Source organism: Acanthochromis polyacanthus, chromosome 10, assembly GCF_021347895.1.
Source record: "Acanthochromis polyacanthus isolate Apoly-LR-REF ecotype Palm Island chromosome 10, KAUST_Apoly_ChrSc, whole genome shotgun sequence".
In the NCBI taxonomy this organism is placed as follows: Eukaryota; Metazoa; Chordata; class Actinopteri; family Pomacentridae; genus Acanthochromis; species Acanthochromis polyacanthus.
Window position 1 is genome coordinate 24,466,798 of NC_067122.1, and position 19,383 is coordinate 24,486,180.

A 19,383-nucleotide genomic window follows, 5' to 3' on the forward strand; every position below is an offset into this window, starting at 1 on the left:
TATATCACTGCGTGTTAGAAGACATCTATACCGTTACGAATATTTATGTAAAGGGCCAATATCTGCTGTAATATCGACTGAACAGCAGCAGCCATCCATGCATGCTGCGGTTTACCACAGCATCACTTATACGTTACTGACCTTGTTGTTAATGCCATCCCTGCTCTAACTCTCTGTAGTTGTGTGATTTGTGTTTTCATGCATGCCAGTAGAGATTGAAATTATTTCTGAAATGATGCTTAAATGCTCATTCAGACATATTTATTTTAACACCAATTTAAAATGGAAATATATTGTTACGGATGCAGCTTGTGGTATTTAATAATTATGTACATAATTGTTTTTAGCCACACTAGTTGCATGGCTGTACGGATGGCTGCCAGTCAACTGCATGGATCCAGTTACTGCATGGACTACCAGGAAGTTTGGTTTAGATATTTATGTGTCTGGAGCATGAATCCTATTTCCTTTGCTTTTTGTTGTTTTGAGTAAAATGTCTCAGCAGCTGATGGATGGCATAGCGTAAAATCGCTTTTAATATCAATAAATTAGCTGTTCAAAACTTGGTTTATGACCAAATACCTGCAAAGCTAAAGATACTCCTGCATTATCTACGAATTTTAAATGATAGGGTAGATAGATCTGAAACCATGACATTTGGATAATGGCAGCTAGTCCATGTGTGTCTTATTTACACCTGGTATTAAGGAGCATCTCTGTTATCGCTGAGTTTCCTGCATTATAATTTAAAAACTATCAAAGGGGGGTTGGCAGACTTAGCTGCTAAGACGTATCCCGGGTCGAGCTGAGCAGTAGGGAAGCTTTTAACGTTGTTGCTTAAGTCTGGGACTTGCTGGGCAGAAATTTTTTTGGGGGAGTGTGGTCTTGCTGAGCAGATTGCATTTCCACTCGCCTGAGATCCAATCACAAGCTTTCTGTTCAGTCATGCATGTACACAGGATAAAGCAGGTATAGCTAATGGATGGATTACCGTGTGTTTTTCCTGCGCTGTATCTTGTCTTGTTAAAAGAATTTAGCTTGGTGGAACCGCATAGTCAAATTCTCAGCTAGTGAGATTTTCCCTCTAAGTGTTTCCGCTGACTTACTGGTGAGCTCTAAGTGAGTCCAGTGTCATAGTGGGTCACTGCAGCAAGTGCTGGTGGCTTAGTAAATTGGAAAGTTGGCGCTGGCTTTGTGTTACGGCTATTAGAGTTGAACAGGTGATGCTTTATCTCTGCCTTGTTACGGATCATATTTTTGTGTTATGTTCTAATTCTCTGTCAGATGCAGAGGAGTCTCCAAGCGCCGTCACACTAATTAGGTAGTGCAAGTTATCCTCCATTTGTTTCAGCCTGAATCTTTACTGGGAGGATGGTAAATGATGAGACGACAAGGAGGAGGAAGATGAAGATGAAGAAAAAGGAACCAGGCAGTTTGAGGTTTTTGACGAGTGTCACAAGACCCTGTTTACAATAATTTGTGTCAAAAGAATCACAAAATTTAAGAGGCTTTTATAGACGTCAGCAGGTACATAAACTCCATTCAGTTGTTATTTCCCCGTGTTTTTTTATAGAGAGGCCCTAAACTGTGTTTTCAGTAAGGCCGTGCAGCAAGGCCAGCTGAAAGAGAGCGAGCTTTATCTAATTGTAAAACTCTCAAAGTAACATCGTTTGTAATATGAGAAATGGGATACGGAGCGAGTTTCATTTTAGCGCTGAATTGCAATTTGTAGTGTTTTGTTCACCTTTTCCAGCATCATAAACAATATAGATTTACAATGATACTGCAATTCCATTACTTTAGGGTTTACAGCTCTTGATCATTGTGGCAGTCTGCCTCACTTTCTGCTCCCTGAATTGCTCCCCATTTGTAAAATTCAGCATGCGAAACTTCTCATTTCAGCTGTTGGCATATCCAGTAATTAAAGGATTAATTTGGTAATCTAAATTGTCTCTTGTCTTTTTCTTCCTCACATTATTTCCTAACTTCCATTTCAAAGATTTAAAGAAGGCTTCCTTTCTGCCTCTGTCTGCATTTCTGTTTCTTCCCATCGCCTGCTCTGAGGTCTATAATCAACTTGCTTTTGGATAACCTCATTTCCGGCTGAGCGTAAGGGGACGACAAATCTGTAAATGTGTGCATGCTGTGGATGGCAAACATTGTGACTGCGTCTGCTCCTCCTGACAGCTCAGGATGTCTTCAGTTCCTTTGAGGATTGCGTGCAGTTATTAAGTCAAATGTGTTTAAATCTCTGCGGCTCTTTAGAGAAACATCATGCACTGAAGTGCCAAACAGGTGAAGCTTTAAGGAATCTGAGGAGTTTACATTGCGAGTTTTGCTACAGCAAGGCATTTTGGATCTTTCCCTAAAATGACTCATATTTTGTGTCTGTCATGTCTGCACAAGCTTTACAGAGGTGAAATAAAATAGCAGAGTGAAATAAAACCGTTTATTTCACTCTACTTTTTTTGTGGAATATCCCAAAAATATTCAGTGGTGTCTTTTGAATTTTAAGGACTTGGATCTTTGAATTTCATTGTTTTTCAGCTGAATGCCTGGTTGCAATGAACTTGTGCGAGGGCACCAGATATTAAATAGCTATGTTATGCAAGTTTCTGAGTGTTTCTTCTTCTGCCTATTGTGCTTCTTTTAAGACCAAAATCATTTTTAGACACAAATGTTCAAAGAGAAGCACATTTTCTAACTATTAATGCAACTTGATCTTTGCTTTCCTCTGGGTTTGAAATGTCTTTTCACTTGAAACTAAGCTTTTCTTCTTTGGAGGAGATGCTATTTAATCAGAGGTCATGATCAAAAGTTTATCTTTCACAAAGCAGCTAAGCGCTCTCATAGTTAATTTGCAATGCCCTAAAATTTGTAATTAGAGAGGGCAGTATGCATGTAACAGAAACAAAATACCCAAGTTATAATATCATCAGGTGACTGAGTTTACCGGAAAGTGGCAGCCAGAGAGGAAATCGCTAATAAACAGAACTGATTGTTGGAGAGGCTGATTCTGGCCAAAACCTGGATCGTCCACGGAAACATCTGGAAGTGAACGGGCGACAAAGCATCAGCTGTGGCACTTGAGTGATGAATACAGATATCTCTGCCAATTTGGAGACTCTTAGCCCACACAGCTAATGGTGCTTCCACTGTACAGCTATTGAAAACCAAAAACACAAATTTGCCTCTCACTCTTGCTGTTGTGTACACAAATTCAGGCTCCCAGCTGTTGATCTTGTTAAGCATCACTTTCAGCCATTTATTCACACACATTTGCACAAACATGCACATTTACCCAGACAAATATACTTGCGGTTTCATTTACACTCAGCTCTCAAAATGTCAGCTCTTTTACACTGACAGGAAACTTAAAATGGTCTCGTAGGTTTCAAGGCAAAAAAATAAATAAATAAATTGCGTCGCCTTGAAAGGTGAGTTGAAGCGAAGGTGTTCGGGAGTGTCAGCGCTGGTGCCAATGTTAGACGACACAAAGTTGCTTCCCCGCCTAGATCCCCCTGCTGAGGCGTGACTTCAAATAGATGACAAGAAAAACGAATAAATAGGAATCAACAAACCGGAATAAGCAGATGTGTAAGCTCCTGTTCAAAGGTGTAAGGCTCATTAATAGTGTTGCTGTGCACCGTATTTGCACAACACAACAGCTTCAACTTCCTCTCTTTCCGCGACAAACTGTTTAATGACATCGCTCTAAAACCTGCATTTAATCACTCAAAGAGCTGCCTGTTTCAGTGAAGATGATTTATGTAGACAGCTTTTGATGGCAGTTCTCAAAGTTGACGATGCGACCCGAGCTACAGGAGTGCATCTCTCATGGAAATAATTCTCATCAGGAACACTGTAGGCAGCACGCTATTAGTATCCTGAACAAATATATGCAAACAGATGTACAGCCCTGCATCAGTGTATATGCTTAGCGGCCAATTTCATATTCAATTAAATGGAAGAAGATTGGAATAACGTCACTGTGGCATGTGTGAAAATAATTTACATATTCACCCCCCCCATCCTCACAGGCCCATCTTCTCCTTCTGTCCTTCACTTTCACATTTTTTTCCATCCTCCTACCAACGACCGGAACGTGATGTGATGAACTTTAGGTTGCTATGGCTCTCCCACATGTTTATTTAATGCATCAGAGCATTTTCTATACAGGTTCTTATATTTGCTAATGGCAGATGATTGTTTTCCAGGGCGACCTTAACGACCGGGGATATTGCTCTGTATTACCATTTCTTATTCTTAGCATTTCTGCCTCTGTTTTTCTTCTGCGTCTCTCATTGATTGAAAGAAAGGCAAAGCAGTTTGTTAGCAGCTTTTTTCCCCTTTTTTGCATCCTTTATTCTGCATACGTGTGCATGTTTTTTTTTTTTTTTTTTTGTTTTTTTGGCTGCATATGTTTGCTTCAGCTCCGTATTCATGAGCATGTGAGTTTGACAAAAAAGATGAGTGTGTGTGCTTGGAAGAGTACTTGTTGAAGCGTGGATGTCTCATTGAAAAATTTGTTGTGAATCCCATATATATGGATGAGTAAATATTAGTCATCCGGGAACAAACATACATCAGTCAGCCGTGCTGCAGATTATATATGATGCTAGATGGAGCGTTTTTTTCCCCCTCTATCATATCCCATTTGTAATTCTCTTTGTGTGTTTTTTCTCTGTAAATGTTGTCCCAGGCTTATTGAGAGCATTTCTAACCGTGCTCCTGTTTCCTGAGCCCGTATACATTATATTTAGAGTGATTGCTAAATAAAGACTGGTTGAAAAGCATCCAGAAAACCACTTGAAGGAACCCGAGCACTGTAGGAAAAACATCAACCAGCAAAGTGGTTGAGACAAATTTGATCTTGGCTTTGTGTTAATGGTAGCCAAACATGAAATTGTTTAATATTCGGGATAGTAATTTTAATTGAATTAATTTCAGAAGGCATCGTAAGGCACTGATGGTGTCATAAAACACTTGTTATAGCTGCTGTTCATCACTGTGATGTAAATTATGCCCAGTGATTGCTCAATGATGTTTTCCTTCAGGGACATGATGTTGTAAAAGAAAAAAAAATGTAATTGGCTCCAAAGGGCACATAATGTGTTGGTGCCGTGAGGGAGAAACGCAAAAGAGGGTTATTTTCTCTCCAGCCATGTTTTTTTTCTCCCCCACTGACATCCTCGCACAGTGATGCACATTGCAGTTGTGTTTTTCAAGGCGATAGGAGTGAAATTAAAAAATAAATGCTCGTTTTACAAACAGTGATAAGACAAGTCGACAGCGAGCAGCACGCTGACACCGGCAGAGGATGAGTGAGGACGTGGAATTTTGTTTCAAAATGAGACTTGAGATTTGTGTGTACAAAAAGAAAGATATCTGCTCCTGGAAAGTGATCCGGTATACGACATTAAAGTAAAAATCATTATGGAATATTGAAGATGGATGGTAACAAAAGACTGTTTCAAAGCTGCAACACTTGTGAAAATCTAATCCTGTGTGCTTTTTGAAACGCAGTGATGTGTGCATATATAGTCAGTGGCCAGGAATCTGACCTTTTCTCATATTTTAAAAAAGTATTTTCTGGTGTTTTTGACTGCATCGTAACCACTTCATCATCTCCGCTTTCACTTGGGAGTTGATGTGGTCAGCTGGGCAGATGAGACATGGGGTCTGTGTGCAGCAGGATATCTGCCCTGGACATCATGGCTCAGCACACTGACAGCTGGTGCACCCTTGTTGTGTTGCCTGTTTATGTGTGTGCGTTTTGTTCAGCTGAATTGTCTCTCGAGAGAATAGCAGCTGCAGACAAATATCAGGTCCAACCCTGTTGTGTATCTTTGGAAAAAGTGCAGGAATAAAAATTGTTCTCCTGCATTCTTTCAGTGAATCTGTGCAGGACTCCGTGCAGCCACAAGGCCTCTGCATCACATCGGCCGTATTGTGCCAATTAAATCATTGTCATTGGCTGTACGACCAACCAGGGAGGCATTTAGCATCCAGTGTTTGTTGTTTGAGTGTGCAAAATGATCTGGCAATGGGCTCGGATGCATTTGACAATTAATGGCGGCTTTAGCCGATCACACTCTGTGGAATCTAATGCAGTGCCCATAGTGCTGCTGCATGTCTATTTGATTTGCGCATTGACCCGCAAGCAGTCTGTTAAGTGGCTGATACCCCCAGTGCGTGTGCGCATGGGTGTGTGTGTGTGTGTGCGCACGTTGACTTTGAAGTATGTTGTGTCGTGACAATAATCTAAGCCAATTTACAACGCATCAGCCCTCCATTATGGGTTTGACATAAAGCAGCGCGTGACTAGAATGCCCTCCCATAAAATGACAATTTACTTCTCTAAAGAAATTACGTGTTTAACCTCATTAACCCAGAGTACATGTGCTAAAATGGAAGACTAACCCCCACCCCTCGTGGCAGACGCAAACACACACAAACACAAATTGGAAACATCATCAAAAGTTGAGAGTTCACGCTGAATGTGACCCCTGCAAATGAGAAGCCAGCGGCGAGTTAGCAGCATCGGGAGTTCATCAAGCCATTCTCACAACTTGTCGGGCTTCTCAGGTGGCTTCGGTTTCGCTCTCTGTTTCAACATCATCTGTCCTCTGTGAGATGATTAACCTGGCAGGTGCGAGGTGAGTCTCGCCCACTGTTTTAGCGAGCTGTCGCCTTCAGTCTGCAGGGAGTACAGGGGGGTCAGCCCAGCCGGCTAATGGCCATGGTCACAAAGCTGGAAGCTGGCCCATTAGAAGAAGCCGCCGTCATTAGGACCAACACATTTTCAAACAACCTGACCTCCTGGTCCCACGCTGTTTATTAGCAAAGTTTTGGCTCTCCTTTAGAGCAATTAGATTCACCATTCATGATGAACTGTGGCCTTTTCCTTGACACCACGAGATGAGAAACACACACTCGCATACATAGTAAATAATGTCAGGCGGTCGTGTTGTCCTGAATAGAGTGCTGCCATATTTGTTTCTCTACAAATGCGTTGCAATAAGAAAATGTATTCGGAAAATGGGGGAAAATGGCAGAGTGTCAGCGAGTGATGTATGCCGTTCATTGGACACAGAACATTTAGTTTTCATTAAGAGTTAAACATGTACACGAAACATTAATGGGGTTCAGCAACAGCAGCCGTGGCGTGCTTCACTGTATCTCATCCTGATGAATTAGCAACTCAGCACACACGGGGGTAAAGAAAAAGCGAAAAGAAAGAGAGGCATTAATATAATGTGTGGTGGGGGAGGAACTGACAGATAATGTCTTATCTGAAGATTGGTATTTATGACGCAAGGTAATATTATCTCTGACCTGAGCGTCAGCAAGCTGTAGGGATGGACAAAGGATTGGGTGAGGGAGGAGAGAACGACGGCGGAGAAAGGTCAGCACGAGTGTTGCCGTTTCATTATGAGAGATGTGGACTCCCATCCTCTCCTGCTGCACAGGGAGTGATGGAGAAGGTTGTTAATGCCTGGTCTGTCAGCCATATTGGATTCAGGGCAGTAAATTAATATTACACTCCTTTTAAAGGGGTTTTATTTTGGGATTTACTGGTCTCCCCTGAGTGTCGGCGGTGTAAAGAGGTTATTTCCCTCTTTCTACTCCGTTCTGTGTCCTCTTGCTATCTCTTGCACAAGGCTAATATGTTTAGAGAGAGAGAAACTGTGTTCATGGAGGACGGGCGTGTGCGCTGTAGGCTCTTTTGTGTCATTCAGCGTTTGTATTGAGCGTTTTTCAGTGAGGGCCGAAGTCTGCTGTAAATCGTATCTCTGCACAGTGGAGATGTATCTCCTTCCACATGTCCAGTATGTCATACAAGATTCTGAAGGAATAAAAAAATAAATAAAAAATACTTCTGTGTATAGCAAGTGATTTTGAGTTAACAGGCTGTCTAGCTGTCAGTCATCTTTAACCTCGCTGCCTCTTGCCCCGTCGTGCTTAATGTGGGAGAGTTAGAGTCTTGGTTGAAGAGCCGTATAACACAGTGTGAAGTGGCCTAGTCGCTGAGACGGGATTTATGGCTGCTGGTCCATCAGCGGTGATGTTAAAGGGGCTGTGATTAAGAGCTGGAGGGAAGACATGGACTCCACTATCCCTCTGACCCAGCCAAGAGCACACAAGGCCGAGCTCTGTCACTGCCAGCTCTACTCCATGCAGCTCTGTCTCCCTTTTTTCACTCTGTCTGTCCATCTGTCTGCGTCTGTGTCTTCTTCTGCCTCATTCGCATGCACAAGTGCGAGCTCCAATCCACCAAGGATGCCGAATCTCTGCATTAGATATCAGCTGTGTTTTCTCACTAGTCAAGCAGCGACGAGCACGAAAAGGTTTTCTGCTCCTACCTCTGTGACAACTCGAGAAGCTTTGAAAGCCTTTTCCACTTGTACTTGGCATCCCTCTAAAATCTCTGCTTTCTTTATCCTCCAAGGTTCCGAGCACACCGCCACAGCGACCCTTCCTGCCGCCTTCTCGGACCTGTTACCTCACTTCCTCGTGGAGCCCGAGGACGAGTACATCGTGAAGAACAAGCCGGTGACTCTGACCTGCCGCTCCACACCGGCCACGCAGATCTACTTCAAGTGCAACGGCGAGTGGGTTCACCAAGACGATCACCTGATCGAGCGGACCGTTGATCCAGCTACAGGTATGCAATTAGTTTTCATTTAATTTTGACTCAAATTGGCCGTCTTTTTTTCCCAGCATTTTCACCTCTTTTCTGGACGTCGTTTTCTCCAGATGCACAACTCGTGTGACATTATGTAAAGTGTTTGTGTGCTGAGACTAAGGTTTGCAATTTGCCAGTGATTACTGTGCTCCATCAGGCTCTTGGCTCATCCTCCAGACTATTTAGCCTGCCAGTCTCATAATAAGCACATTGGTTTCAGTCTCAGAAATCTTCTCGATCACCTTGGAGACCTGTTTGTTTTTCTCTCTGTTGTGCTGCAATCCCCCGCCTCCGCCATCAGTGTCATAAACATGTATGACACTGATGTGGTGTGATTCAGCAGCAATCTGCAAATTTGAACCACCCATTCACAGCCTGACAACTGATTGGGAATGAGAAATGTGGAAATGACAGTTTGTTTTTTTCCCTTAGTGAGTAGGGGAGTGGGAACGCTCATACAGGCACAGTTGGAAAAAACACAATCAAATTTGTAGATATATATAACGCACACGTGTTTAAATATAGAATAATGAGCAACAACTGAGACCTATGTAAAAAAATAAACAGACGTGCCAATCAGTCTCTGCACACAGAGAGGGAAAGAAAGAAAATCTGAGGGGAAATTTAATCAGAAATGTATCAATTCATATGCACACAGTGCCTCTTTGTTTTAAGATAAAGAGCTCACAGTGTTAACATTTTATCCATCTGGTCTTGGGGGTTTGTAATTAACATGCTGCAGCTCAGCAAGTGTTGGCACAAACTGTCTAAAAAATGTCACGGCGTCTGAGTCTAAGTGTCTAAGTATCACTTCAACCTGACGCGCTGGTAGGTGAGGATTTCTGATCTGTTCTACGATGTTCTCCCATACTGAGGCTTTGATTAGGGAACGTGCTGACATGTCCTCTCCTGCTCGGCTCTTTTTATCTAATATAACAAAACTCCAGAATTTAAAAAATTTCTCTTCTACTTGAGTGACTCTGAAACTGATTTAAACTTCAGCTCTCTGCAGTACGATGCTTGTTTCGTCGTACTGCAGAAGTTAGAAGAGACTGAAATGTGGCTGCATTTCCATAGAGTCTAGCTTGTGTGTGGGACTGAATAAACCTCACTTCTTGTTTATAGCTCTTTACTCCGTGCCCCACAACCTTGCTGTCACTCACACACAGTCCTCTGCTGTTTGATTTGTTTTACCTTGGGCGTGAGGCACAGTTTTTTGGATGCCGAAGTCATTCTGGAGTCAGGCTCTTGTAAATAACGGCAATAAAAGAGTATGAAAAGTTAATTGTAGTTCACTGTTCAGAATGAAAAGTGAGCACACAGGGGGACATTAGTGGATTTGCTTCATTAGGAAGAAATTGTCAGGAAGTCAACAGTGATAAAATATGATGCTTCTTCTTGTGTTTCATTAGCAGTTCTTCTTCTCGCACTTTCCAACAGTTGTTGATGGGAGTGATACAAATAATAATTAAGGTGCAATATACTATAAATGTAGCACTGATATTGAAGCAAACAACTGTCTGCTGTTAAAAGATATAAGGGAGCGATGGCATTTTTAGCAGTGAGTCACACTTCTTCTGTGAATGTTGTGTTTCTGTGTTGTGTGTTCTAGCACCTTGTCCAGCTGTGCATGCATGTTGGTGCATGTGTGTCCTTCACTTTGAAACTATCGGTCCTCCCTGCATAAATAAACAAACTGAGACTCACCTCATTGCATTGTAAAGCACTTCAGTCGGGAACATTGTTTTGTTGCTTCTAACACTCAAAAAATTATTTTATTTATGTTATTTACTTAATTATGATGCATGAATATCAACTTAGTATAAGCGCCTGTTGTTTCTCTTTATCTTATCTGCTTTTTACAGTGATGGTCAGAGCGTATCTGTTTAACCTGCTGTGTTTCTCAACCTTCCAGTGAAACAGACACACACCGACTGGAACAGATTTAGGAGAGCCAAGTGACCATTACTCAAGTCGATTGTAACTCGATATACCCATGCAATGTATTTTACTATATCACTGTGAGCTCTGTTGTACATGTGTGGTTGTAAATGAAACACGACGAAAGCGACAAGCCTGTTTTGGTTTGATTTAAAATACTGGTCCTCAAGCAACATCCAGTGGTTCTGAACGCCACACATAGCAGCCTTAAGGAGGCAGGTTAAAGTTGGATTTGTCCAAAAAGCTGCTTTCCCAAATGTAATGACAAGAAGAAACCTAGTTTCTAGAGTCGTCGAGGATTAGAGAAACACGGCTTTCCCATTGAGATTTTCAGGAGTACAGATTTCTCTGCCGTGTATATGGGTAACCGGGTTTCAGAACAGCTTCTTACAAGACAAGGAAAGTGTGACAGCAGTGTAGCTGGTGGGGAAGGGGAGATAATTAATTAAAACAATTCCATCTAAAGTGCAAAGTGAAACTGAAATTAACACAAGGACTCTAGAAACTTTAAAGTGGCCTCTAGAAGTTTAAATAAGTCAGCTGAGGTTTTGGCCATATTTAAAATTCAGACTCATTGAAATTGTGAGGGAGAGCTTCACTTTCTCTGGTCATCATTCACTACGCACCATCTTCTGTCACTAATAAATAAGTGTGCATGTAAACAAGATTTATGGTTTGTCCGTACAGCCTGTCGGATATGATTGGAATCCATCTTTCCAACATCTGTGCAGCCCAGGATATGTTCTACTTTCTGAAACTGATCTAACATTCACTCTCACTTCACGCCGTGATTGACCAGCTGTGCAGAGAGGAGACAGGCATTGTACTTGTCATTCTAGCTCTCCCTTTTCTCAGTTATTTTTGACACTTTTCATGTGTATAACTTAATGCAACTCTCTCTGGAGAGACTGTCTGAAAATGTGCAGTTATCCCTATTTTCCCCTCTCTGTTATGACTGGCTTTTCACTAACCCTTCAGAACGAATACAAACAGAGCAGTACATCTGAATAGCTAAATCTGAGAGACGGTGGCTTGGCCCAAAAAGTAAAATACGTTCATGTAAATACGCTGATCTTATGATGCACAATCGCTGCCGGCAGCTGGGTGAGATTGTGGAGGCTGCTCCTTAACTTTGCTGTGGTGAATCTGTGTTTTGTCAATAACTAAAGAACATGATGTGCCCCATAAACCGCAGAATTTATGAGAACATCACATTACAAATGCCACGTTGCTCTGCCAGTGTTTAATGATGACGGACCATTTGCCATGTGGTTATGAGTCGTTATAGTCAGCATTTATTTGTCTGTGAAACAAGTCTGTCGTGCTGGGCGCCGCGGCTCCCTGCAGCAGCGAGGGGCTCCATCTTTAGAAACCCTGTGAAGTTCTGAGGCTCCCTCGCAGCTCTCCACATCACCCGTCGCCCTTTGATGATGAATGTTTCATATGTAGGGCTGTGCGGTTATGAAGGACATGTGGTTGTCCTGAGGTATGGTTGCTCCAAGGTACCCACATCGATCTCTCAAACACTTGTGCTGTTTAATGTCACCACTGCCCCAAGGAGTTTACTGATGGCTCTGTCTAATCCCCCTATTCCTGCAAGAAACATGTGAGCTGCACACATCCGACTTGTGTAAAGCTGTGTGTGTGTGCGTGCAGTGCAGGCTTGTCAGGCTGTCCTCTCACCCTGGTCGTCACAGTCACACTGGACTCTAAACTCGTACCTGTTGCCAAGCAACCGAGACTTCTGTCACACCAGAAGCTGCCCGATATCAACATCATGCCTTGAGGAGGGAGAAATGAAGAGTTTGGAGACATATCCAAGTTGAAAAAGAAACTGATTGACAATTTATACCTAGTGGAACAGAGAAATATCACCTGGAAAACACTTTTTTCTTTTTCTTTCTGACTAACTTTCTAGCTGACTCCCAGTGGTTGCCTCTGCCCATCCTTTCCAACCAGTGCAATTCAGTGCTTTGTTTCCTCCAGTAAAAAGAAGCATAAATAGTATGTATCATGTGTATATCAGCCTCAGATTAATTGGTTGGCATGTTGAAACTGACAGAGATTGTCATCAAGGATCCCTTGTTCTTTGTTATGTAAATGGACAAAAGGCGCTTTTAATTGCAACAATGAATTAACTGAAACCGCATGTAGGCACGTCAGAATCAAGAGTCGCTGCTGAAGATGAAGTGATCAGTTGTCGTTATCGTCCTCTGTTCATCATGATTTTTTTCGTCCAGTCTTTGATGAACGACTAGACCATCAACAGTTAAGCACATATGCAGTTTTGCGCCGTGATTACATGTAAAGAAGCATATGTTTGCATCACACTGCATTATGGCTGTACAATAAATAGAACATCTGCACAAAGAAGCAATTTTTTAAACATTATCTAAGAAAAACATTCCTGCTTTTATTGATATTTTTTAGTTTGGTAAAGGTTTCACAAATTATTGAGATGCAGATTTTAATCAGCAATTAAACAAGTCAAGGGGAAAAAATAGTTTTAGAATTTTTTTTTTCTTTTTTTTAATCGGAAAGCCTCACTGAAATTAAAAAAATCTCCTGCGAGTCCCCTGGCCAAGATAGGGAGAGATAACAAGTTACAGACAAACAAACAAAGCACAGAGGATTGCAGTAATAAAAATCATGAAAACCATTTGTTTTTATACAATTGTGTAAAAGATTTAATACCACAAACAATCTAATCTGGCGCCTTGAATAACTAACAAGCTGTCTAAAACCATACAAATGCAGAAGTCTTCTCAAAAACCATAACTTATCAATAAGAAAAAGATTTAAATGCATCCCAATACATTAGCAGACAGAAGAGGCTTCTGGAGTGACTACAAAAGGTGGCAGGCAGATGGAGCAGCGTACATAGAAGTGAGATAAATTGAAATTAGACCAAGGTGAAAAAACAATTAGCGTTGCAGCTGAGCCGAAGAACAATCCTCATTTCTGCAAATAGGACTGAACAATATGATTATGATGTATGCCACGATATAAATTTGTCTTCCATGTCTCTCATACCGAGGCGGCTCTCTGTTTAACATGTCAGGGTGAATAAGAATTGTGTGGGTTTTGTTGCAAATCACCAAGCAAGATGACTTTATTACTACAATTTGTGTTAGTTTCCTGCAGTGCAAATGCCTTTATTTTTCAGATATTTCACTCACTGGATTAGCCGGTAGTAGGATACATTTCTATACGTATATCAATACCGCAGTGTAAAAAGCATAGTTACCCAGCTACATAGAATTATTAGCAAGCAGGAATGTCTGCTTTTTGGTTACAAAACTCTGCTTCATGTGTGTTTAAAATATAACTGAAGCAGTGCCTGCTTTTGTTACTAAAGAAAATCAAAGCTGAAAACAAACTGATCAAAGCGAGTCGAAGCCATAGCTGATAATCCCTTCACCTTCACGCAGCACACCGGAGCTGAAGGAAAATCAGATCCTCGGCTGTTTGGGAGATGAACCGGTCTGGCCCAGCACAGCAGAGGCAATATTCGGCAAACTCTGTCCATGTTCAGTCCCAGCAGACTCGGGCAAACGTCAGAGTAACTGGAAGGGTTTAAATTAATAACCGCGGCTGGTCTGAAGTGCAGACGTGTTTCAGTCCGAACACTCGGTATTCAAAGCTCCTACGGATGGAAACATGACATGTGGGCAACCATCTACAGCAGACGTGACCTCTGCCCTTATCAGACAGGCCTGTTTATTGAAACTGAGTGAGTGCAGGAGAGACAAAAGAGCCGCTCCAGCTGACTGAGTGGACTTTTCAGCTACAGCTAGACTGACTTACACTCTTTTTCTCTGTCTTAACGCTCTGGGCTCACATACACCAGCATGGCACAGGTTGAGAAACCCTTTTGAACATGGGAGAGGAAAGAGATGTCACAATTTGTCCTTCCTCCCCTGGTTTCAATGTCCGATATCGATCCATCCTCGAGTCTATCGGTTCTCATTACCTGTCCGCAGTAACTTATCTCAATTGTTATGGCTGTGACTGCTTCCGAAGCCCCGGCCAGCTCTGTGTCTCTTCCAGGTCGAGAGAGAGGAGACGTCTGGCGAGTCCTAATAAAGACACATCCCCTGCGAGCAAATCAATGCTGACAGTGTGTTTGCATAGATTAGGAGATTCTCCCACACTATGATTTCTCATCAGACACATGATGAGGAGAAGGGAGATTGGCATTTTGAGCATGGGCTTGTTGTATGGGCCAGACTGATTTGATTGTGTTTGCATTTCATCTGCCAGCATTGATGGAAACGATTTTGATCCACACTTCGCATTGTCACCCCAGCAGCAAACCCTCTCAGGTGGAAAATACATGCATTTCACATTCCTATTTCAATAAGCCTCGGCAACTGCCTTATAAAGATGGGAGATTATATTTTCTTTGTTGATTGTACCGGATGTCGACAAGACTTCTGCAAAGAAAACAGAAGATGGCAGAGAAAATAATCAAACGCTACACATTTGCCTTGCAGTTTATGAAATGGTTTACCCTGGAATCGTACACACAATATTAATAAACTGAAATATCTTTTTCTACAGCTCTATAAATAATTTAAAAAAAACCCAATAGGAAGGGAATATAACCTCTTGGCATAACCCGGCAGGTTTATCAGCATCAGCTCCTGTCCTCTGTCAAACCTTTGAAGTCTAAATACCACGTATGACGTTGTCGGTAAATCTTTTAAAGCCATCTATCACTTCCTGAATAGAACTAATAATGTGTTTCGGCACCGCAGGGCTAACCCCAATGTCTGCAAACCGGCGAGAATTCATTTGTATAAAATATGTATTTTCTGATTGACTAGATCCTGGATTGTATTGTGATGACATATTTAATTTCTGATCTAAGGGGGAGATAAGCCAGGCTTAGCCGAAATGATCTGTAACCTTTATTTTAATACCTCAATACTTATCCCTGGTATTATAGCAGCCAATCACCTCTCTCACACCAACTTCCACCCACTCTCCCCTCCCTCCATGTCCCTGTAGTACACTTTTTTTTCCCCTCTCTTTCTCAGTTCTGTATAGGTCAACAACACAGATGCAGATAAATGCCTTCATCTTTACAGGGGGTCCCTTCATATGACTGACATTTATCTGAAAGCAGCAACAAGCTTTCTGTCACTTTGTTGCCGTCGAAATTCAGGTGAATCCAGGACAGAGGCCTCCTAATGGTGCCGGGGCCGCACAATGGTGATTAAACATGATCTTTAATGGAATATTGAAGAACAGCCTTGCTGCAATTTAAGCAAAACCTGATAGGTCTGCGAGCCAGGATCTAATGAACAGAAGGAAATAAGAGAATCATGGGGGAAGAGGACAATATAGTCCTAAATGAACGAAATGGCCTTGTACCACCTGCTAAGCATCGATCAGTAGCCAAGGGGACTAATTGATAATGCATTATTAGCTGCTTCCCCATAATGGGACTTGTATTTCATCCTGTCCTTGATTGCTGGACGGAGGGGGAAGGATTTGGCAATGAAGCACCGAAAAACAGATGGCAAGGTGAATTGTTCCCGTGACACATCTGCCAGCGTGTTCTATTAGACTTCTCAGGCAGGTCAGCATCCACGTGTTGGTGTGTGCGCGCGCGGACGCAGACCTCTCTGAAAGCAGAGCAACACACCTCCGAGTGTGAAGGGAGTCAAAGTGATTTAATTGAAGCCTGTGTTTGTTTGGCCTTGAGACAACTCCAAGTGTGTTTGGAGCGCTGGGAGTAAAGTGAGGCAGGCAGAATTAAAAACCAGCCAGCTGTGCTGATTGATCTCGCCAATAGGCTCATACGAGGGTCACGCTTCTCGGTGTCTCGAACTTTGTGCAAGTTGTGTGTTTATTTGGAAAAATTTGGAGGATGTAGGGTCTGCTCCTTTGAAGTTTGGTATTGACATGCAGGAATAATGAATTTCAAAATTAACCGCAATTAGTGGAACAAAAGTAGGGGGGAAAAAAAAGATAATTACCATTTGTCAAACAACAACGCTGCCGTTCCAATCTCCCACACGCACAGCCTTTGTCCTCCCACCAAAACATATCCCACGTCAGCGCCGCGCTTTTGCTTTCTCTAAAGTAATTTTGCATTTGTCAGTCGCACAAAAGCTGTGCCCTTGCTGGAAGTTGGAATGCATTCAGCAGTCTTAGTGGTTCTTTCTTTTACAACAGTTCAAGTTATTTATTTATCCCGTCTGGTAAAGACAGACATGTTATCAATACAGTCCTTCAAGCCTGAGTTTGCAGCTTGTGTGTGTGTGTGTGAGTGGGATTTTGTGTTTAAAAGTCTGTGATCATGGCAATTCATCATTTTTTTGAATGCTAATGCACAACCGGCTGTAAGAGTATTTCAGTTTGGCAGCTGGAGTGATAACTTTGTAAATGCTCAAGTGAAATGCATTTAAAGTGCATTTCCAAAGGAGCACAGTACCTTTGCGGGAAAAGCGGTTGGGTCCTCAGCGCTCCATGGGAATATTGGCTCTGATCCGTCTTACTGTAGTCCTGAGCTTTCCGTGCCCCAACCAAGACATCTGAATAAAATGTAGTCTGTATGCTGCAGCACATGCATTACCCATGCATTACCCAGTCCACTTGTACTTCCCTTGTGCTGAGCAAATAGAGGCCAAAGTTGCAAATGTGCTCGGATTCCACAATGTGCCTCTGAATTTGCCATTTTAAAAAACGGTGGGATTCAGAATGAAGCATAGAGAAGCCCGTAAACTTCCTCCTCGCCGCCTTTCTATTTTGATAATCGGCAATGAACTGTGATGGTTTTTTTTCTCGTTATAGTGTCTTTTTTTTTAAATGTAATTTTATCTTTCAGCTTACCTCCACATCCGTTAGAAATGAAAGACGCCAGTGTTGTGCTGACAGAGGGAGACAGAGTGGGAGTTTGTGGTGTCAATCAGCACCTGCTCCGCTCAGATTCGTTTAAAAATAGTGGAGCTGGGAGGTGCAGTGAGGGAGCTGACAGCTAAATAGTCCTTGGAGATTTTTGATAGGCAGAGGAACTCGGTGGCTGACAGTTTATGCTTTGTGTGTTTGGCCCCAAGGAGACTTTCAGTATAGGTATTTTACACAGTCCTCAAACAAACATCAACTCGATGTTCTCTTCCTTTATAAACTAAAAGCTGCAGGGTGTCCTGGGTGTGGGATAGCGGTGCTGTGGTGAAAGGACTGTTTTATTCAGTGAGGGAAGAAGAATAGCTTCAATCTCTTCATGAAGTGCTGTGTAAAAAAGAATAGAAGCACAGAAAATCTTCTCTGCAAGTGTCACAAATAAGAGGTGAGATGCAGGTGGGATGCTGCATTCATAGCCAAAGGCTTCCATAGCTGCACAGTCTATACTACACTTTCAGAATTTAACGGGTAAATCCATTGTACAGACACTGCTGTACTTCGGGTCAAGTGGCTGACAGACTAGCAAGCAAATGCATCGCGCCTCATGTTTCAACGAGTCCGTCAGCATTTTCCTGGCCACATGTAACACTCCTGGATGCAGCATTGTGTGGTCAAGGCGTTGACCACAAACACACAGGAGAGGAAATGGAAGCAGCACATGTTTGAGGAAACCTTTCCATCGGAGCAGGTGTTCAATGAGGCGTGCTGACAACAACAGGAGCAGAAGTCCTGGTCTGGGAGCCATCAGGAAGCAATCTTGAGGATTTTATGTGATTCAGATGAATAATTCATTTGTGTTGTTTTAGAGCAAGAGTTTGTTTTCTGAAAAGGTTTGTGTGTGTTTTTTTTCTTTTTCCCTTTGTGAGATCTCAGAGCAACGTGCATTAAAAGAGCATTCAAAGGGCAGAGATTCACTTTTGCACTCGATCAGTTCAGGACAATTCACAGTAAAGAGTAACCGAATGTTATGATGAATACTTTTCGGGGCGCACAAAAAATAACATTTTAAAGCATCATGTTGGGCGTTTTCTGCTATTTTGTGACATTTTACGGTCTAAATAATGAATTTGTCATTAATAAAATAATTTTTCGTCACTCCCTTTGCAAGTCTTACAGATGCTCTTGTCTTTACAATCACCGTTCAAATTCAAATCAGAACATTTGGCTTGCCTCAGCGAAGCAATGTTCTGCTGCATATGCACATAATAATCCAACACCAACCCCCCCCCCCCCCCCCCCCCATCTGCCACATCTAAAATCAAAACAATCTCTGTGTACTTTCACCCCATTTTTTCCCCCCTCAGGTTATTTATAACAGTCCACAATTCTCTCTGTCTTGCAACTTTGTCCATTAATATTTAAAGCAGTCACATTTGAACAAAGAAATTAATATTTAAAGGTTCAATCCTTGCTCGGTCTGCAGCACTTCATCCCCTCATGCGTCACATTACAGTTGATTCTGGACTTGACGACAGGGTCCGTGTTGGAATGAGAACCTTGTAAGCTCAGCATCATGTGACCGCTGGGGTGGTTGGGGGATTTAAACAGATTACACACTGAGGCTGTGAACATTTTCCAGGTATTGTTTTATTCTAAGTTGCAGCCTCCATTTCTTACACTGCAGGATATGTTGTCGCTGGCGACCCTCTTTGTCTCTTTGCTTCTGTCACTTTAGGAAACAAAGGGTAGTTTTTAATTACATTTCAAGCAATTGTGAAACTTTTCATCATAAGATGTAGTTTCATTTTGTAGTGTTTTGTGATATTAGCTACTGTTCCCTGCTGCTCTTGTATTGTGTTGCAAGTGTGGTAAGACTTGACAGTGTTTTGTTGTGTACA

The 19,383-nt window shown here is 42.2% G+C and overlaps 1 protein-coding gene across 4 annotated transcripts in view; it reads left to right on the plus strand.

The window, feature by feature from the left end:
• The window catches only part of unc5a (unc-5 netrin receptor A), a 144,737-nt gene that overhangs the window by 62,182 nt on the left and 63,172 nt on the right, over positions 1–19,383 (plus strand). For all 4 annotated transcript variants that reach the window (XM_022195958.2, XM_022195964.2, XM_022195973.2 and 1 more), the window contains exon 2: positions 8,453–8,668. In XM_022195958.2, coding sequence (XP_022051650.1) covers positions 8,453–8,668 — 216 coding nt within the window. The remainder of the gene's footprint in view (positions 1–8,452; positions 8,669–19,383) is intronic.